We start from the raw sequence: 22522 nt of genomic DNA on the forward strand, positions 1-22522 counted from the left end.
TAAAAATTCGAAATGCAAATATTCGCGCCCAACAAAATTCTCAACCAGGGAGCAAAACTACAACTCCCAGCATGTCCGGACAGCCGAAGGCTGTCCGGGCATGCTGGGAGTTGTAGTTTTGTAGGGAAGGCTGCAAAATACAAGGGTACAAAACAACAACTCCCAGCATGCTGTGAGTTGTAGTTTTGTAGGCGCCCTGGTTGGTAAACAGTGCTGTAAGGACACTTGCTCCCCATAGCCGGGCACCATGGCGGCCTCTCAGGTAACCTCCAGCAGCCTGCCATCATTATCTCCCCTGTCATAACATCTCCATTGTTCTCCCCCGCCAGCCAATCACAGGCTCCCGTGATATTACGGCCCCCCCGCCCCGTTCGTGTGGCATATTCATCTGGCGGTTACTATGTTATTATCGGCCACTTCCGAAGCGGGCGGGCGCAGGCGCGTTCACTGACGAATCCCCTGGCAGCACAGGTGGGCGCTCACCGGCGGAGCGTCTTGTTTCGTGCGGTTGATGCACAAGTCTCCGGATTAGAGAAGTGACTCGGGCGGGCAGGTCACCGCTGGGATCCTCCCCCTCCGCACTCCTGCGCTCTTGTCAATCTCTCGCTCTTCTCCGCGTCTTGCTGACTTCCTCCAGGCTTCTCTTGTCGGTTCCTTCCCCCGGAGAATGAGCTCTTCCTCCCTGGGCACTGACACTCTCCCCGGCAGCAGAACGCAGGAGGGCAGCATGAAGGTGAAGCAGAGCGGCGGCGGCGGCGGGCAGGTGGTGGCTGCGGGCAGCACGGAGGAGCAGCTGCTCAGGAAGCCGCACATCACCCCGGAGGATGTACTGCTGCTGCAGAAGATCACCGCCGGTCAGTGCATCCTCTTCCTCCAGCCATCATAGCCTTGTATTGTGGACACCGGTCACGTCCACTTGTCTAGCTGCACAGCATGTACAGGGCATCTGCTTTACCTGTTGAGGATTAATACCCGGACTGGATCTGAAGGATGGGCAAACTAGGCAGCTGCCCTGGGGCCTCCAGTGTTTAGGGGCGCCCAGCTGTGTAGCACTATTATAGGGGCACGCTGTGGCGCTTTTATGTGCAAGGTCTTTGCTTTGGTTTACTGTAGTGGCTATATTATACTATATATCAGTGTTTTCCAACTAGTGTGCCTTTGGCTGTTGCAAAACTACATCTCCTAGCATTCCTGGACAGCCATGCTGGGAGTTGTAGTTTTGCAACTGCTGGAGGCATGCTGGTTGGGAAACATTGGAATACATGTTTAACCTGAGAGATAGATAGATAGTGTATATACACTACAAAGTTTTTTTTTTTTTTTTTTTTTTTTCAAGCAGCAAAACCCAATGCAGAGGTGCAGTGGGTCCATCAGCACAGTCCAGGTCATGTTCTGTTTGCTAGATACATACAAAGAGGTTCTGCAGCCCTCCAGGTGAAGGTTCAAAAGGTGACTTTATTTTCCCATAAGGTAGTGATACGTTTCATCGGTCTCACGTTGTATCACTACCTTTATGGGAAAATAAAGTCACCTCTTTGTATGTGTATAATATATTGTGTATAGGATTTTAATTCCCCCCCCCCCCCCCCCATTCTCATAAATGGTAAATCTATCCATAGGGGTCTGGGAAGCGGAGATCTGAGTGGACTCTAAGATTGCTGTGCACCTTCAGTATATGACACTCCACAGCAGATTTATCTCACAGCTATTTCCCTCATTCCACTTACACATATGAATGCTCAACTTGGCTGAGCGTGCATGTGGTCTGAATAGGAAGAAGGGGTAAGCTGCCTCTGGCTGCAGCTTGACTCCCTGAAAACAAAAAGATTGTGTAGCTGAAATGCATTATGCCCGATGCTTCATATGTCACGAGGCCCGCCATACACATTAGACCTGTGTTTCCCAGCCAGTGTGCCTCTAGCTGTTGCAATACTACAACTTCCAGCATGCCCGGACAGCCTTTGGCTGTCCGGGCATGCTGGAAGTTGTAGTTTTGCAACAGCTGGAGGTGCACTGGTTGGGAAACGCTGCATTAGACAATTATCCGGCCCTCCCGATATTTGCAGGTTCAGCTGACTTTTTTCTATAAAGTGTATAGGGGCCTTCAGCGTGGAGATGTGGAGACTTTTGATATCTCTTTGCTGTCACTTGTGCCATGGGGACAACACACCGACCCTGTGAGGACCCCATCATACAGTGCCACAGTGCTCCGCTTTGTATGTGATCTAAAGAGAATGAGGGTCTCTGTGTTAAAGGGGTATTCCAGGAATATATATATATATATATATATATATATATATATATATATATTCAATCAACTGGCTCCAGAATGTTAAACAGATTTGTATATTACTTCTATTAAAAAAATCTTAATCCTTTCAATAATTATCAGCTGCTGAAGTTGAGTTGTTGTTTTCTGTCTGGCAACACTGCTCTCTGCTGACATCTCTGCTTGTCTCGGGAACTGCACAGAGTTGAAGAGGTTTGCTATGGGGATTTGCTTCTAAACTGGGCAGTTCCCGAGACAGGTGTCATCAGAGAGCACTTAGACAGAAAAGAACAACTCAACTTCAGAAGCTTCAGAAGTACCGAAAGGATGAAGATTTTTTAATAGAAGTCATTTACAAATCTGGTTCACTTTCTGGAGCCAGTTGATATATAGAATTTTTTTTTATTTACTGGATAACCCCTTTAAGTAGAGACACCTGTCTACACGTTCCATTGATAGGCTCGGTTGCTGCTTGTGACCTATTCTGGGCAAAAGTGTTCAGCATGCCACACGGTTTTGTCCATTTAAATGCCAAAAGCTTGATGAACCCCATCAATTCCGGCACCGGCTTCACATATGGGTCATTTCCTAAACGTATAGGTGTGTATTTGGGACTCAAAAGTTTTCTACACTATTTGGACCCCTGGAATTACGCATGAACGTTTAGGAAATAATCCCATGTAGTCACAAGCTGACTACTTCCTGGCCATTAAAGGGGTACTCTGGTGGAAATGTATTTATTTATTTTCAAATCAACTGGTGCCAGAAAGTTAAATGTGTAAATTACTTCTATTTAAAAATCTTAATCCTTCCAGTACTTATCAGCTGCTGTATGCTCCACAGGAAGTTATTTTCTGTCTGACCACAGTGCTCTCTGCTGACACCTCTGTCCATGTCAGGACCTGTCCAGAGCAGCAGAGGTTTTTTTATGGGGATTTTCCTCCTACACTGAACAATTCCTGACATGGACAGAGGTGTCAGCAGAAAGCACTGTGGTCAGACAGAAAAGAAATTCAAAAAGAAAAGAACTTCCTGTGGCGCATACAGCAGCTAATAACTACTGGAAGGATTAAGATTTTTAAATAGAAGCATTTTACAAATCTGTTTAACTTTCTGGCACCAGTTGATTTAAAAAAATGTTTTCCACCATAGTACCCTTTTAAAGTCAATGGGGCCTGTGCCGGTATCCCATTTTGACAGGTTACTTATGTATACATGGAACATATTGCAGAATTGTGAAGTGAACCCAACCTAAGAGATTTTTTGATATGTTTGCCGCCCCCCCCCCCCCCCCCCCGCACTAACCAGCGGTACTGGCTGGTAGAACAGGGGACGCTGATCAGTTTGATGCCTACCGTAGCGATTCGCCCCCGCCCTTCTGCCGAAATCTTCCATTTTCGGTATATGCTAATTATGTCCTAACTGGCACAGGCGGGGTAACTGGCACTCTGACATCAGCAGCCGCAGCGCCACCCAGCTCATCAATATTCCTCCCTTCTCTCTTCATTACAGAGCTGGGAGAAGAGGGAGGGGAGAAATATTGATGAGGTGGGTGGTGCTGCAGACTAGCGGCACTGATGTCAGAGTGCCAGTTACCCCGCCTGTGCCAGTTAGCGCCTAATTAGCATATAGCAAAAACTGAAGATTTCGTCCGAAGGGCGGTGCGGATCTGGTCACGGTAGACATCATACTGATCAGCGTCCCCTGCTCTACCAGCCAGTACCGCTAGTTAGCATGCTTTAGCAATGATGAAATGAACATGAAAGGGAAGAAGGTTCCTAGGGGGAAACCCTGAAATTCTAGTCTAGTCTGTATTTTTAAAGTGGACCGGTCAGCAGGTTTTTATGGTAAGTTAGGGGCCTGGGTGTGTCGGGCTTGTGACCCTGAATCCGCACATACCTCTCATTAGGCAATTGACCCCTCCAGCACCGATTATATCAGAGTTTAAAAATATATGCAAGTTAGGCTTTGGGGCCCACTGGGCATTCCACTCGCCCAGGAGAGTTCAGCCCCTTCACTAGATGGTCACTCCCCTCTAGTGCATGTCTATCAGGGGTCGAGGAGGTCACCAGTGCAAAGAGGTGTTGAAGGTGCCAAACCTTTAGTGGCTAAGGGGGTCGCCCAGTGGGCTCCAAAGCCTAATTTGCATATTCATTCAAAATTCTGATATCTCGTAGCTCAGTTATGTACATATGTTGGGTCAAAAGCCTTATACAGCCAGGCAGAGGCGTAACTGGTAGCTTCTGGACCCTGATGTAAAATCTGCCACAGGGCTCCATGTGCCACTTATAAGACTTTTCTTTTAAGGGGCAGATGTGGTTTTGGGCCCCTTTAGCCCCTTAAGGACGCAGCCCTTTTTCACCCTTTTTCGCAATTCTGACCACCGTCGCTTTACGAATTAATAACGTGAAAACGCTTTTGCCGAATATTCTGATTCTGAGACCCCCCCCCCCCCCCCCTGGGCGATGTGCCGGGATGCATGCTGAATGATTTCAGCAGGCTTTCTGGTCCCCAACCGGCTAGCGGCGGGGACCGGAATTCCCACGGGCGTATGGATACGCCCCACGTCCTTAAGGACTCGGGATGCATACGCCTGGCATCCTGAACAGGTTAGACATTTTGGCCCTGGTGTGACTGCTACCTCTGCCCTGTGTATACTTTCCTGAAGCCAGGTCTTTGCTTTACCCTAAGGACCTATTCTGTATAATGGAGATGTAATTGTTTAAAGGGGCACTCCGGTGGGGGGCATTTTCCAGTCTGACCACATTGCTCTCTGCTGACACCTCTGTTCATGTCAGGAACGGTTCAGAGCAGGACAAAGCTCCTGCCCCAGAGCAAACTTCTCCTGCTCTGGACCATTCTTGGCATGGACAGAGGTGTCAGCAGAGAGCACTGTGGTCAGACAGAAAATAAATTCAAAAAGAAAACAACTTCCTCATTAGTATACAGCAGCTAAGTACTGGAAGGATTAAGATTTTTAAATAGAAGTAATTTACAAATCTGTTTAACTTTCTGGCACCAGTTGATTTAAAAAAAAAAAAAAAAATAAAGTTTTCCACTGGAGTACCCCTTTAAGGTTCAATCAAAGGCTCCATTGTGCCCATACTTGGTGCCGGTATTTATTGGCAATCTTTTCTTCTGTAGCAACGTTTTGCTGTGATATTTATTTCCAAAGAAACATGATAAACCCATCAGTAAAATCCCCGGGTAGTGTCTCTTTCCATTTGGGATTCTGTGCCTAGTGCCATGGGGATTAAGGGATTACCCATGCTAATCTGGTTGAGGGTTCCCATACTATGTCAGAGATGACAGATGAGATAAAGGATTTTCCTTTTATACTCCGGGCCCTGTATGGGTAAATCAGGATACACGTGTCGGCTGAAGGAGGGATGTAGGTATAGGAGGAGGAGACATTCACCATCAATGCTAAATCAAGGCAATCATTTTGTTATACAGATTCCCTATTGTAATAACTTCTCGTAGGGCGTTCTCCGTCTCATAGTTCTTTTACTAATCCATCCTCTCTTTTTATTATTACACACTGAATGGGTCAGATTGAGGAAGAATACATATAGAAGACCAGAAGTCTTCCCTCGGATATGTAGTAGTAAGTAGGTGTTGGTTGGCGGTCATGTAATGTACCCAGTTACCATTACAGCTTCAGCACTGCAATACTGCTTGGTTTGACCCTTTTAATGGGGTAATCTGCTGCTCAGCGTTTGGAACAAACTGTTCTGAACGCTGGAGCCAGCGCCGGGAGCTCGTGGCGGCATAGCCCACCCCCTCAATGCAAGTCTATGGGAGGGGGCATGACAGCTGTCACGCCCCCTCCCATAGACTTGCATTGAGGGGGCGTGACATCATGAGGGGGCGGGTTATGACGTCACGAGCTGCCGGCTCCAGCGTTCGGAACAGTTTTCTTTTCCCAAATGCTGAGCAGCGGAGTACCCCTTTATTGACCAGATAGTTTGGTTTCTAAACTTTTATTTGCATTTTTTTTTTGTGACACAATTTCATTATTTTGCTAATTCACAATGGCAGTGTCTAAATGGGTTTCTGGTGATTGGGGCACACTAGAAATACTTATACAGGGGTGTGGAAATTTTAATAAAAACTACTTGTCGACGGGACTAAAATGGAGCAAAATCTACTTGTCCCTCCTGACCATCCACTTGTCCGGGCCAATTTTCACTTTTACACTTTCGTTTTTTCCTCCTCGCCCTATAATAGCCATAACTACCTATTATGATACCTTTTAATTTTTCAAGGCTGTATGGGGGCTAATTTTTTGCACCATAAACGTTTTTTTGTATCGGTTCCATTTTAATATTGATCTGACTTTTTTTTTTTTTTTTTCGGAGATATTATAAAAAAAAATTTCATTTACGTAATTTACTGTATGGGATACATAATGTTATATTTTAATAGTTCGTACAATTACGCACGCAGCGATACAAAATATGTTTAGTTTTATTATGCTTACATGTTTTTATATAAGAAAAGGGGGTGATTTGAACTTTTAACATGGAAGGGGATAATGTACAGTATGTCTTTAAACTTTTATTAAAACTTTTTTTTGTTTTTGTTTTACACTTTATTAGACTTTAAGAAGGAATCATTAGATTCCTCATACAGATCAATAGAGTTCTATTGAACTCCATTGATCTGTGTGCTCTGCAATCCATTGATGGAGCCTAGTCCAGCCAGGCTCTATCTATGACAGAGTCATGAGACAGCAGGGAACAGAGGTAAGCCCTCCGGCTACCTCTGTAGTGACCCCCCCCCCCCCCTGCAATCGCCCCACTAGCCAACCAGAGAGCATTCACATGTCCCTTTAGACACCGCATTCAGCTTTGACAGCGGCGATCTAGAGGGTTAATGGCCAGCTGTGGTGATCGCCACATGTTGGCTATTAGCAGCGGCCCCCAGCTATCTGAAAATAGCCGGGGGCTGCAGAATACGGAGTGGGCCGATGTCCAGAGCCTGCTCCATACAGACTGCTGAGAGCCTCTGCGCTTGTCAGGTCCGGCCCTGCTTGCCCGGGCTAAGCGCTGGAAAAATTCCAGCACATTCAGATCCAAAAACTTTTTATATGTTCTTACTGTTGAAAATTAAAGACCTTTTGTAATATGGTTGTTTAAATTTTTGAATACTTAATAAAGAAAACAGGGGTCCCATACCTACTGGGACACTAACCAGTCTTACAGCAGCATCAGGCTTGTCCATGATTCATGGACAAGAGATGAGACATGAACAAGGCTGCATGAACAGACACACCAATCGCCTCCAACCACCACGAGGAGGGCCACCCCCTTCCCCAGAGAGCATTTTTAACACAGTGAGCTAATGAAAAGATGGATTTTTAAAATAAATACACTGAAGGTGATAGAGGCATGAAAAATTGTATGTACATGGTCTGGATTAGGTACTGAGAAACTTTATTATTTTATTAATTTTGTGGGATCTGACAGGGATGCTTTAACCCCTTAAGGACCAAGCCCATTTTGACATTGACCTGGACTAGGCCAGTTTTCCTTCTTGCACTTTGTTTTTTTTCTTCATCCCCTTCTAAAAATCATAACGCTTTCAATATTGCACCTACAGACCCGTATAAGGGCTTTTTTATTGCGTCACCAATTGTACTTTGTAATCACATCAATCATTTAATAACTAAATCTGCAAAGCCAAAAATATATATTTGTGCGGTGAAATAAAAAAAAAAAACACAATTTTGTAACTTTTGGGGGCTTCTGTTACTACACAGTGCAATTTTCAGTAAAAATGACACCTTATCTTTATTTTGTAGGTCCATACGATCACAAGGATACTAGGGCTGGGCGGTATATCGGTTCATACCGAATACCGACATTTTTGTGCTGCACAATATGAATTTTAACCCATACCGCAATACCGGTATGGGTTATAGTTCCCACATAGGGGAAATAATCATATGTTGCCTGCGAGCGCTGTTCTGCCTCCCAATTAATTATCAGCCTAGCGCTGTCCCCATACTCCTTTTTGTTGCGGCTGCCGGCGCTGGCACTCTATACCAATGGTCTTCAACCTGCGGACCTCCAGTTGTTGCAAAACTACAACTCTCAGCATGCATGCTGGGAGTTGTAGTTTTGCATCATCTGGAGGTCGGCAGGTTGAAGACCACTGCTCTATACTGTGTGGTATCCCTATGCCTGGGCTGCAAAAAATAAACTTTATCTTACCTCCCATTGGTCAGGTACCGGCCTCATCTGCTTCCTAGGGAATGGAACGTCAGACAGCCGTCAGCCTATCACTGGCCGCAGCGATGTTCGGCCTCTGAGCCCACTGTCATGTAAATAGCCGTCCAGAGCTCCTTACATGACAGTGGGCTCAGCCTATCAGCAGCCGAGGCGGAACATCGCTACGGCCGGTCATAGGCTGATGGCTGTCCGACGTTCCCGTCCCCGGCGTAAGGCAGACGACGGAACATGCGTTAATTTATTTGCAGCCGCAATAAACAGCACAAGGAGGGCAGTGCTAGCGGATGACATGTGAGTATTTACCCTGATGGGAGCAGCGCTGGGCTGATAATTAATTGGGGGGGGGGAGAGAAGGAGGAGGAAATACCGTTTTATATACCGTGGAACCGCCGAAAGTTACAAAAATACCGTGATACACACATTTGGTCATACCGCCCAGCCCTAAAGGATACCCAATTTACAGTGGGGCAAAAAAAGTATTTAGTTAACCACCAATTGTGCAAGTTCTCCCATAGAGCTGGGAGGTATGACCAAAAATGTGTATCACAGTATTTTTGTAAGTTATGGCGGTTCCACGGGATTTAACAGTGTTCCCCCCCCCCCCCCCCCAAAATCATGTGACCCGTGGGCGCTGCTTCTCTAACTATGAGAGACATAATGAGAAAATCCATAAAATCACATTGTCTGATTTTTTTAGAATTTATTTGAAAACTATGGGGGAAAATAAGTATTTGGTCAATAACAAAAGTTCATCTCAATACTTTGTTATATACCCTTTATTGGCAATGACAGAGGTTAAACATTTTCTGTAAGTCTTCACAAGGTTTTCACACACTGTTGCTGGTATTTTGGCCCATTCCTCCATGCAGATCTCCTCTAGAGCAGTGATGTTTTGGGGCTGTCACTGGGCAACACGGACTTTCAACTCCCTCCAAAGGTTTTCTATGGGGTTGAGATCTGGAGACTGGTTAGGCCACTCCAGGACCTTGAAATGCTTCTTACGAAGCCACTCCTTCATTGCCCAGGCGGTGTGTTTGGGATCATTGTCATGCTGAAAGACCCAGCCACGTTTCATCTTCAATGCCCTTCCTGATGGAAGGAGGTTTTCTCTCACAATCTCACGATACATGGCCCCATTCATTCTTTCTTTTACACAGATTTGTTGTCCTGGTCCCTTAGCAGAAAAACAGCCAAAAAGCATTATGTTTCCACCCCCATGCTTCACAGTAGGTATGGTGTTCTTTGGATGCAACTCAGCATTCTTTCTCCTCCAAGCACGATGAGTTGAGTTTTTACCAAAAAGTTCTACTTTGTTTCATCTGACCATATGACATTCTATCAGTACTCCTCTGGATCATCCAAATGCTCTCTAGCAAACTTCAGACGGGCACAGACATGTACTGGCTTAAGCAAGGGGACACGTCTGGCACTACATGATTTGAGTCCCTGGCGGTGTAGTGTGTTATTGATGGGAGCCTTTGTTACTTTGGTCCCAGCTCTATACAGGTCATTCACTAGGTTCCCCCATGTAGTTCTGGGATTTTTGCTCACCGTTCTTGTGATCATTTTGACACCACAGGGTGAGAGCTTGCGTGGAGCCTCAGATCGAGGGAGATTATCAGTGGCCTTGTATGTCTTCCATTTTCTAATAATTGCTCCCACAGTTGATTTCTTCACACCAAGCTGCTTTCCTATTGCAGATTCAGTCTTCCCAGCCTGGTGCAGTTCTTCAGTTTTGTTTCTGGTGTCCTTCGACAGCTCTTTGGTTTTGGCCATAGTGGAGTTGGAGTGTGACTGACTGATATAATACAGGTAACCAGTGGAGGACAGAGGAGACTCTTAACCCCTTAAGGACTTAGGGTTTTCCCATTTTTGCACTTTCATTTTTTCCTCCTTACCTTTTAAAAATCGCTTCCCTTTCAATTTTGCACCTTAAATTCCATATTATGGCTTATGTATTGCACCACCAATTCTACTTTGGAGTGAGATTAGTCATTTTACCATAAAATCCACGCGAAACGGAAAAAAAATCATTGTGCCACAAAATTGAAGGAACAATTGCCATTTTGTAACTTTTGGGGGCTTCCGTTTTTACCAGTGCATCTTTCGGTTAAAATGACACCCTTTTCTTATGTAGGTCCAATTAAAATGATACCCTACTTTATATAGGTTTTATTTTGTCATACTTCAGAAAAAATCATAACTACATGCACAAAAATGAATACGTTTAAAATTGTCATCTTTTGTATAACTTTTATTTTTCCGCATATGGGGCAGTATGAGGGCTCATTTTTTGCGCCGTGATCTGAAGCTTTTAGCGGTACCATTTTTGTATTGATAGGACTTTTTGATCGCTTTTTATAAAAAATATTTCATGATATAAAAAGCGACCAAAAATACGCTATTTTGAACTTCGGAATTGTTTTGCACGTACGACATTGACCGTGTGGTTTAATTAACAATATATTTTTATAGGCAAGAAAAGGACAGGAACCAGCATTGTAATATCTTCACATTTATTGGAGGTTAAAACACAGCAAAGGATAAGCACACATACCAACATGCGGAGAAGGCAGTAACGCATTTCAGGTCACATGACCCTTCGTCAATCTGTTTATCCTTTCCTGTGTTTTAACCTCCAATAAATCTGAAGATAGTACAGCACTGGATCCTGTCCTTTTCTTGCCTGTGGAGACTACCGTATGCTTGGGATGAGTGAAGCTGACTTCCACTCTCGTTTGTCTTCATATATTTTTATAGTTCGGACATTTTTGCACGTGGCGATACCACATATGTTTATTTTTATTTACAGTTGTTTTTGTTTTTAATGGGTAAAGGGGGGTGATTCTTACTTTTTATTAGGTAAGGGGTTAATTGATCTTTATTAAAGGGGCACTCCGGTGGAAACCTTTTTTTTTTTTTTTTTTTTTTTTTTTTTTTTTTTAAATCAACTGATGACAGAAAGTTAAACAGATTTGTAGATTACTTCTATTAAAAAAACCTTAATCCTTCCAGTACTTATTAGCTGCTGAATATTACAGAGGAAATTCTTTTCTTTTTGCAACACAGTGCTCTCTGCTTAATCACGAGCACTGTGCTCTCTGCTGACATCTCTGTTCATTTTAGGAACTATCCAGAGCAGTATACGTTTACTATGGGGATTTTCTCCTACTCTGGACAGTTCAAAATGAACAGAGATGTCAGCAGAGAGTCCACCGGAGTACCCCTTTAACTTTTTTTTTTTTCAGAACGCTTTTAGGGGCTATAACACCGCGCACACTTATCTTCTACACAGATCACTGCCATGTATTAACATGTCAATGATCAGTGTTATCGGTGGTCGATTGCTCAAGCCTGGATTTCAGGCTTGGAGCAATCAATCGCCGATCAGACGCGATGGAGGCAGGTAATGGACCCTCTGCCTGCGTTCTAGCTGATCGGGACATCGCGATTTCACCGCGATGGTCCCCATCAGCCCGACTGAGCTGCCGGGAGTGTGTTTTTGTTACTTTAGACGCTGCAATCAACTTTGAATGCCGCGTCTAAAGGGTTAATAGCGCGTGGCACAATGATCGGTGTCGCACGCTATTAGCCCAGGGTCCGGCTTTCATTAGCCGCCGGGACTGACCTGCTATGATGTGGGGTCATGGCTTGACCCCGCGTTATAGACCAGGACTGGGCGCATGGCGTACAGGTACGCCCTGCATCCTTAAGAGGTTAAAGAAGAAGTTACAGGTCTGTGAGAGCCAGAAATCTTGCTTGTGTGTAGGTGACCAAATACTTATTTTCCACTATTATTTGCAAATAAATTCTTTAAAAATCAGACAATGTAACTTTATGGCTTTTTTTCCTCATTATGTCTCTCATAGTTGAGGTACCGTATTTATCGGCATATAACACGCATTTTTTTAGGCTAAAATATTTGGCTTAAAGTCTATCTCCCTGTTCTATGCCGATAAGCCGCTGCAGTTCAATGATTTAAAGCAGGCGCTTTAAATCAATGAACTGCGGGGGCTTTTGCAGGTCCAGAGACCTGCCGTCGCTGCCTGCTTCTCTGCCCCTGCCTATCCTGGGGTCCAGAGACTGCCGGCGCCGCTGCCCCACTAGCACCCCCCCCCCCGGTCTTTCTGACCCCGCAGAAGCCCCCAGGAAAGGCAGGGGGAGAGAGGCCATCTCTGCCCGCTTCTCTCCCCCTGCCTTTCCTGGGGTCTAGAGCCCTGCTGCCGCCGCTTCTCTCCCCCTGGCTATCGGCGCCGCTGCCCCACTGCCGGCGCCGCTGCCCCACTGCCGGCGCCGCTGCCCCATTGCCTCCCCCATCCCCGGTTTTATGATTACCAGTTGCCGGGGTCGGGTCCGCGCTGCTTCTGGCTCCGGTGTGGCGTCTATGCGTCGTTGCTATGCGCAATGACGCAGCGCATAGCAACGACGCATAGACGCCACACCGGAGCCAGAAGCACCGCGGACCTGACCCCGGCAACAGGTAATTATAAAACCGGGGATGGGGGAGGCAATAGCGCCGGCAATGGGGCAGCGGCGCCAATCCAGGGGGAGAGAAGCGGCGGCAGCAGGGCGCTAGACCCCAGGAAAGGCAGGGGGAGAGAAGCGGGCAGCGACGGCTTCTGCGGGGTCAGAAACAGTGTATCGGGGTATACACATGCGCACACACATGCACCCTCATTTTACCAAGGATATTTGGGTAAAAAACTTTTTTTTACACAAATATCCTTGGCAAAATGAGGGTGGGTGTTATAGGCCGGTGCGTGGTATACCCCGATAAATACGGTATATCTATGAATAAAATGACAGGCCCCTCTCATCTTTTTAAGGGGGAGAACTTGAACAATTGATGGCTGATTAAATACTTTTTTTGCCCCACTGTATGTAGATTTTGTTTTATTTACTACTTATTACTTTACTACTATTAATTATAACTACATGCATCAAAATTAGTATGTTCAAAATTGTCATATTCTGACCCCTAAAACCTTTTTAATTTTTCCGCATTCGGGGATGTATGAGGGCTCATTTTTTTTGCGCCGTAGTCTTTCGTTTTTTATTGGTTGTTTTGATAGGACTTTTTGATTGCTTTTTATTTTTTTATTTTTTAATGGTATATGAAGTGACCAAAAATGCACAATTTTGGACTTTGTTTATTTATTTATTTTTTTAACGTGCAGCCATCAACCGTGAGGTTTAACTAACTTTATATTTTAATAGTTTGGACATTTACGCACGTGACGGTACCACATATGATGGTTTAAATTTTTTTATTACATTTTATTTAAAAATGGGAAAAGGGGGGGGATTTTAAACTTTTAATAGGGAAGGGTGTAATTCACTCTTATGAACCTTCCCCCCCCCCCCCCCCCAAGTACATATCCTTCCTAAGCATGTCCATAACTGTCTGGCAGGTACGTACTAAAATCGCCTTATGGTAAATAACCCCTTCAAGATTACTTAAAACTTCAAGCATATAGAATAAGAAAGCGGCACTCACCATCCAGTATGATGCTTTATTTGCTCGCTGGATGCATCACAAGTACAAGCGGGAGTAGCGGTGTGAAGCAGGGGCAACCCTGTACAAGCTGTTTCGTGCATCTAACGCACTTCCTCAAGCCAGCTTGAGGAACTGCGTCAGACGAACGAAACAGCTTATTCTGGGTTGCCCCTGCTTCACACCGCTACTCCCGCTTGTGAATAAAGCATCATACTGGATGGTGAGTGCTGCTTTCTTATTCTTTATGCTTGTGTGACATACTTGTTCTATAGAGCTGATCACCACCTCAACCAGATTAGCCAGAGTCACACTGGTTGCCATCCAGACCCGTGTCAATGACACTCTTAGTATCGTATGTGCCGGGTACATTATCCTTTCTGCCTAGTTTACTTGTCTTTAGGCTCGCTCGCACCATGTAGTTGTGCCTTCCTTTTTGTTCCTCCTGAACATGGGGGGTAGAGGGTTGTAACCAGGAAGTGGTAAATGCAGGTTTCATCAGCTGCTAGCTGTGGTTGCAGTTTGCCATATTTTTGACACATATATTTTAAACTTTTTAGAGGAAAGCGTCCTGCTCCATCAGAAAAGCTATGTCCATCTTAGGCATAATGACATCTTGTATCTTTACAGTCCCCTAAAGCTAGTTTCACCCATATCATCTTCAGCTTAGGATTCTGAAGTGTTGGGACTAATCTCCTCTCTTATTACACAGGAAGATGAACATGACCATATAAGTAAAAAAAATTCACACGATGACAATGTGACAACTGTGGTCTTTCCAAAATATCAAGGTAGCACAAGACATGGGCCCCTCTAGAAGATCTCTCTAGAAGAATAGTCAGGTGGGCGAAATTGAAGGTTCCTTCTATAACAGCAATTTATCTTAAAGGGGAAAAAAAACTGGCGGCAGACACATCTGAGCCACAAGCAGCTGTGTCTGGTGGAATGGTCCCTAGACCAAGGAACACTCTGGAAATTGGTGGAGAGGGAAATCCAATCTTTTCAACTACTGGAAAAACCGATAAGTGGCTCTGTACAAAGCCTAGGGAACAACATGGAAATGGCGGATGTCCTTTACCAATTTTGGAATTTCAACCTTGCCCACACTTTTTTCACCTCTCCCACTAAAGGGCCAAACAAGAGAAGGAAAGTGGCTGAAGACTCCATTTGTGAGATGGCTCAACTTGGCAATTGGTGAAGCTTTAAACATCTTGGGCAAAGAGATTCCTGACCTTTGGCTTCCTCCTGGGCTGAAAGATCTGGAGATGCTTGACCTGGGTTTACACCAATTTTTCTCTGACACGTGTTGACAGGCTTGTAATGGATAACATTTTTGGCATAGTATCCCCCTAATACATTGGCAAAGCTATCAATCTATTACCAATTTAAATAATGTGAACACATGCATATTACCACCACACTCATTCTCTATGGTGACCCCAGAAATAGCTGAATGCTGTACTATATTCGAATAGACCCCCGTTCTCGAGGCCACAGGGGACCCAGCAGTTGGGTGAGAGTACTCATCATTCTGTGAATAAGGGATAACTTTACTTGGCCCTCTCTTCCACTAAATTTACCATCTAGGATGGAGAGACCTTAATACATGCCAGATGGGACTATTGCCCTGCCAGGCATAATGGATTTGTCCTATTAACAGGTATTGTACATGTGCCCTAATCTTATTGAGTACCTACAACTGTTCAGTGCAGCCTTAACTCTCTGTGCACAGTGCCAGACGGGCAGGAGAGAGATGCTCCATAACACTTATGCTTAACAGGTGTCACTGTGTCTAACTTCGGACATCTGTAACCAGTTTAGAAGAATCAGAATTGCAACCAGGAAACAAAAAAGGGCAACATATCAAGAATTATTGTTGTATCCCCCCCCCCCCCCCCCCCCCCCTTGTGTGAGGATTTCCAGAGTCCAGTTTACTTTCTTACTGGGTTGGCACATACTTTTTGTAGTAATATTTGCTAGCATTTCTTCTTTTTTTTTTTTTTAGATTTGTTTTGCTAAATCTTGACAATGTGTTGAGTAAAGGTGAGTGAACACAAGTTACTTTACCCGAATCTAACAAATCTGTGCATCAGTTGTTTAGTTTTGATAAAAGTAGTTCCGATTGTCTGCAAAAGCCAGCTATAACAGTCTCCTAGGACTTTAGCCTTTGGGAAAAAAAACTTCCAAGCATAGCTGTCTGACAGTGTTCCTCTGATCACTTTTCCAAACACCCCCCCCCCCCCCCCCCATATACAAGTATGCATGGCACAGCCTGGCATGAATGTGTTCTCAATAAGTATAATAAGTATAAATTAAGAAGCCACTGCCATACATACAGGTGTTGGCACCATATCTCCCTTGAGAACATGAAAATTGGCATGTTGAGATCTAGTGGCCCGATCCCTCTTTCCTGCGACATCAGTGATTGGCAAAGGGTGAGGAGGCCCCAATAATCGTTAAGGCTGGCATTTATGTAGTGTGTGTGTGTTTACAAGTCTTTTGGGAAAGAACCCATGAGAAAATGAAGTCATTGGCACAATTTGACGTGGTCTTCAGCAGGACCTTAAAGCTCATAGTGTCAGAACCTGTGCCCACTGGGGGGATTCTCTGGTGGTCATATTATATAAATGTGTTCGGTTCAGTACTGCAGCTTTACATTATTTTCCATTTTCATTATAAATGAAAAGCATTCACATAAGCCGTTCATCATGCATAATAAAGATGGCTGGATTGTGGGGATTAATATCTAGCTATTGTGCAGCCAGGCTGGAACATGTCGAGCTGGCATCTGAACCGGAGCCTTATACGTGATTAGCAGGATTTTGTATCTATACCTCCCTCCTAAATCTACCCGCAAACACCTCCTTGAGAGTTATACAACTGGATTAAAGTGGGGATTACTTGAAGCAAATTGTCGCTTATTTTAGCTTAATTAATTGCTTTGGCATTAGCAGACCATGGCATCAGACTTCATGGTGGGGGAGATTGGCATCAATTCATTGTTCTTGGAGACTGCATTTCAGTATACACCAGGATGATTTTGAAAGCCATTTATGATTTTAGAACTATTTAAATTCTTTATAATGACAAACTAAAATGTGCATAGTTGCATAAAGATATATCCTTCCCAGGTGGGGGATCGTAGATGTTGCTCCTGATGGAAGGAAAGGGTAGACAATAGGCCTCTGATCTGTGCAGCCATTATGATTCCTCACTCTATAGAATGTGTTTTACCATTTGCTGATCTTCCGTCCTCTTGAGGACGTTCCCTGAGCTTCTCCATTTTGTACTTTTAAATCAAATTACACTTTGAGGGTGAAACAACAGTCACGCTCTGGTGCTGTAACCAAGAGATAAGCAATAAATTATAGTGGCTTTTATCATGAAAATCAGCTTCTCGGTGAGCCTGTCCTGCAGGAAGGTCAGCTGAGTTGTTAAAATGGCATTTCTGCATTTAATGTAATGCTGGAAAGGTTACCTGCCAAGTAGCCGTAGAATCATAATGATATTTCTGCTTTCCCACCCATTTAATTTTTGCAGTAATCTTGATTTAAATATAAACAATTAAATCCTTCTCTAGCTGACAACAGATATAGACCTTTCTTTTTCTCCTCATTGGAATTCCTGTTTTTGAGATGGGCTCGTGGGTCTATGCCATGTAGTGCAGATAGCCAGGCAACCTCTTGTAAGAAAAGAGGGTGCTGTAAGTCATCATACCTTAGTTCTGTGACATGCATGATACAATGCTACTGTGTGGCCATAGATATTATTTATCATACTTTACATGCCTTTAACTCCTTCCCAATATGTGCGTCCTAATGTCCCAAAAGATAAACATGGTGGTTGCTGTCTGTATATCTCAGCTGACACCCACCAGCATTAGAGACAACTCCGATCCTGTCCATTTAACCTTCTAGACACTACAGTCAGTAGAGACTATTGCATCTAGGTGGTTAGACAGTAGATACTGTAGTTATCTGATTGCCCAGTCCCTTTGCATGTGATCAGAGAGTGAAGGCCCCCAGGCCTACCATCTTTGTATACCTAGTACACCCTAATGAAGGCTGACCGGTCAGCTAGCATTACGGTTTTAGTGTCTTGTACCTCTGAAAGTGTAATATCTAATCTTATGGTTGCTTCACATGTGCCATATTTTGCTGCATATTTTCTGCAGCTGATTTTACTATCCTTTGACTTGAACGGGTAGGGAAATACACAGCAGCAAAATACAGCAAGTGTGACTCTACTCTAAAAGGGCAGCGTGTCGTTGCTGTTGTCTTCTGTGGAATTCCTGGCCATGTATAAGGCTGCATTCATATAACGTTTTGTAGTTGCGGTGACTGGATCTGGTGGGGAAATGTGAAACCGGAGGCTCCCATATCCCAGCTGGACCAGGCCCGCATCTCATTCATTTGGATGAGCCGACCAGAGTCAGATAGTGACTGGTCGGCTCATTTTTGCCCCATATACGTCTTTTTGGCCAGATTGAAAGCTGTAGCATACCACTGTTTTCTGTCTGGTCAGGGAAAAATGAGCTAACTGGAGTCGTTTTCTGACTCTGTTCGGTTCATTTAAATGAATGAGATGCGGGCCAGGTCCGGCTGGGATATGGGAGCGGCCAGTTTTCATATTTCCCAGCCGGATCCGGTCACCTTAACTACAAAACGTTATGTGATTGCAGCTTTATAGAACCCCAGGGTTGCATAACACTGTTGTAAGCTCTATAAAATGTACCTTTTTGTGACCTGTGTATAGTAGTTAATTTACCCTTAGTAACCAGTCACAGCTCAGCTTTCATTTTACCAGCACTCATAAGATACAAAAGCTTATCTCTGTGGTTGTTATGGGCAAAACCAGTGCTTTTTTCTTCAGGCAGATTGATTGTTCTGTCCTTTATGTTGAATTTGTGGTTCTCAATTAATGAGGCACTCTTAAAGGGGTATACGTTTAAGTGCTGGAGTACCCCATCTACTCTACATGACATGGAAATAAGTGTTTGCACCTCTGCATTGTCTGTGGGGACGCCAAAGATACCAAAGTTGCAATTCTAGGGTTTGGGATTTTGTTTACGTCATTTACCGTATGGGATATAATAATGTTGTTTTTCAATAGTTCGGACAATTACCCACACGGTGATACCAAATGTTTTATTTTTATTATGTTTACATGGTTTTTTTTTATATAGGAAAACGGGGTGATTTGAACTTTTAATATGAAAGGGATTGTGTTTTTTAAACTTTTTTATTAAACTTTTTTTGACACTTGGGGGACTTTTTAGGAGGAATCATTAGATTGCTCATACAGATCAATGCATTTCTATGCGGGCTGGGGATGGGGAGCGAACCACCCCACTAGTCCACCAGGGAGCATTTACATGTCCCTTTAGATGCTGCTGTCAGCTTTGACAGTGGCCATCTAAATGGTCAATAGTCCGCCGGCTATTAGCGGTGGCCCTCAGCTACAGCAGCCACATGGACATGGCAAACAGTTGCAGGGAAGTGACTCCCTGTCAGAGAGTGTGCTGTACATGTACTAGAAGTTGTGCGGAGACCATTGCTCTAAGAACAGGAGAGACAGAGCAGAAGTTAAAGTTACACTATTTAGTGTGATGGGTCCATAAAATCCATCTGGCCCATATAAGAGGACCTGTACTCTATAGATTATACATAAGTTTGTGGGCCACATATATCACTATGGTCCAAAAGCTTCCAATTAGGGCCATTTTACATGGGCCAGCGCTGCCCAATAACGAGCGCCAGTCTTTGTGATCTGTGCTCATTTGCAAGTAATTACATGGTTCAATAACGTATGTAGCTGGGCTGCCTAAATGTTCGCTGAATCACTTGTGTCGCAAGATAAATTGATCATTGTGGGTCGCGCATCACCTGTTTACACAGGGCAATGTGTGGCCAATAACTATGATTTTTATTATGGCTGCACAAAAAATTCAGTCTGCCTACAAACAAGCATTTGCTGATCAATAGCCCTTTTACATGGGAAGATAATTGGGAAGTTCCAAGGAAGGTTTATTTGCCTTATCGGCTTGTGTAAAAGGGCCTTTTAGACTTTTTGAGAAGAAATTGTGACCATCATATGGTGATCTCTTCCTCCAACCTTATAATAGAGGCATTATGTGTCGTAGTCAGGTCACTTCATGGTAGCTGTTGGGCCAACCCTGGTACAACTGTATCACTCCATGTGGTTCTCCATTCTGGCTAAATCTATGGCATACAGTTGCCCATTCCATTCACTGAGATTGCAGGTTCTACAGATCACTTGCAGTATTTTAACCTCAGATACTTGGTCAGTTTGAAACCTAGGCTAATTCCTAGGGCAATGACCTCACCATATTGCACGTCTGTCTACATGACGGCTAAGGTCACCCAGTGTGTGATGGGTGCTGTGTATAGATGTGCATCATATGTAGCGAGTTATAGCGGAGCACTAATGCATCCTCGTATTTGTGTACTGTGTATATGGCATTAGCATATGTAAGCATCCCTTTGTTTTTCATCTGATCTGCTAGAATGCTTTTCCTTGGAGATGTCTCCCAGAGGGGGCAGGCAGCATGCCTAGGCTGTGTACTGAGGAGGAGCAGCAGATTTTTTCCGTTCTGTAATCTACCAACACTGTTACTATGGCAACAAATACTGCTGGGGTTGGGGACTGAGCTGTTGCTATGGTGTCATGAGAGCAGAAATTATGCTGGAAAAGATTTAATAATTAACCTGGTCCTAAGTAAACATGAAATGCGTATTCCGAGGTGTTTAAGGTTTCGCCGATGGCCACGTATATCATCTATTATCATCTAATGGCTCTCTGTGTAACACACAGAGGTTGAGGCCTAGCATTGTAATTGCAGCCTGTGCCTTCAAATAAATTAAATAGGCAGATGCCCCTCAGTGTTTGTTGTGAACCAACAATACGGATACTTGGGTTATTTCTGGGGACCTGTGCCCAACATGTGCACAAACACTGAATCTTTAGAAAGAAATGGTCTTATAAGGCCTCATCCTCCCCCGCTCCTTTGTGGCTTCAAATCGGATTATGACACTTCTTGAAAGCTTGGCAGCTGAACAGAAATCTCCTTATCTTACCCCTTCCTTCTTGTAAGGAAGAAAGTGTGATCCCTCGCCCAGCAGTCTGAGAAAATGAACTATTCTACACCCTTTTGCCATTGTTGTTGAGTAGTTTTTACCACGATTGATCTATTCCTCTCCATCCCTCTTAATAATCACATATCTCCTTGTGTATCAAATAAGTTTCATATTTAAGATAAAAGCCTCCATATAGCTGTGGAAGCTTCCCCCCCCCCCCCCCCTCTCCCTTTTTTAGCTCACCTAATGGGAAGCTGTGCACGGCAATCCTCCTACCAGATATTACACACCAAAAAAAAAATGCGTTTAATAAAAACAACTAACTTTTATTGGTTGAAAAAAAGCTAAACTTACAAAATGTCTCGCCAACATGTAGGGCACAGTCTTCATGAGAAATGTTTCCTTGGTACTCTGAAGACATGTTTCAAATAAAAGATTCTTGGTCATAGAGTAGACCTCAATATACTTTAGAAAAAAGATGACTAAACCAGAACTGGCAGACTCCCTAATATGTATGGGGTCCTCCCGACACTTTCCTCAACTGGCTTGATCCTTTTGTTTTCAGAGGTAAAATGCTGATCCTTCTCTCCGTTCGTTGAATTTCATATTTATTCATTTGTTACGAATGAAAGTCCTGTCTTGACTGTGTTTCTGATGACCCAATTGACGGCTGTAAGTTTGACTCCTTCCACCTACGGTCATGCCGTAACTTGTGTCCACAATGAAGGAGATTTATCAAGGCCTGTGGAGAGGCAAAATTGACCAGTTGCCCATAGCAACCAATCAGATCGCTTCTTACATTTTTCTCAGGCCTTGTTAAGAAAGAAGCGATCTGATTGGTTGCTATGGGCAACTTTGCCTCTCCACAGCTTTTGATAAATCTCCCCCAATATGCGTGAAAAAATTTCCATGTAATATGAAACCAGCCTAAAGCATAGTTCTCATGCTGCTGTATGCACAAAGGACCTTGCCCACATGCAGTGGCCATTGGCTGCACGATCTGGCTGGTAAAACTGCATTGTTACTGTAAAAACCACATTGTTTTGTCCACAAGTTGCAGCATAAATACCTGTCTGTACATAGAATAGGAACTTGTGTATAATGCGCCTCTGGACCTTGCAGCTGTACATCCTAGTATGCAAACTGAATAATTTGAGTCTGATTCTAATGTGGATTCTGTGGTAAAATCCACATGAAATCCCAATAATTTAGTTGGGAAATCCGCACCCATGTGCACATGTGGTATTTTTCACACTGAATTTTCTGATATGGATTAGAATTCTGCTTCAAGAATTGATGTCTATTCAAGACACAGATTTCATGTGGAATCATTCCATTGCCCATTGTGCACCAAATTCTGCAACATATCCTCTTTCACCTGGATTTTTCATGGATTTTTATTAAGATTTTGACAAGGAATTCCTTA

At 43.9% G+C, this 22522-nt stretch overlaps 1 protein-coding gene across 1 annotated transcript in view; it reads left to right on the forward strand.

The window, feature by feature from the left end:
- The first annotated feature begins 362 nt into the window (after positions 1 to 362).
- The window catches only part of UNC119 (unc-119 lipid binding chaperone), a 41875-nt gene continuing 19715 nt past the window's right edge, over positions 363 to 22522 (forward strand). Inside the window, exon 1 of the mRNA XM_056559104.1 lies at positions 363 to 854. Coding sequence (XP_056415079.1) covers positions 668 to 854 — 187 coding nt within the window. The 5' untranslated portion in view covers positions 363 to 667. The remainder of the gene's footprint in view (positions 855 to 22522) is intronic.

The sequence above is a fragment of the Hyla sarda genome, chromosome 2 (genome assembly GCF_029499605.1).
Source record: "Hyla sarda isolate aHylSar1 chromosome 2, aHylSar1.hap1, whole genome shotgun sequence".
In the NCBI taxonomy this organism is placed as follows: domain Eukaryota; kingdom Metazoa; phylum Chordata; class Amphibia; order Anura; family Hylidae; genus Hyla; species Hyla sarda.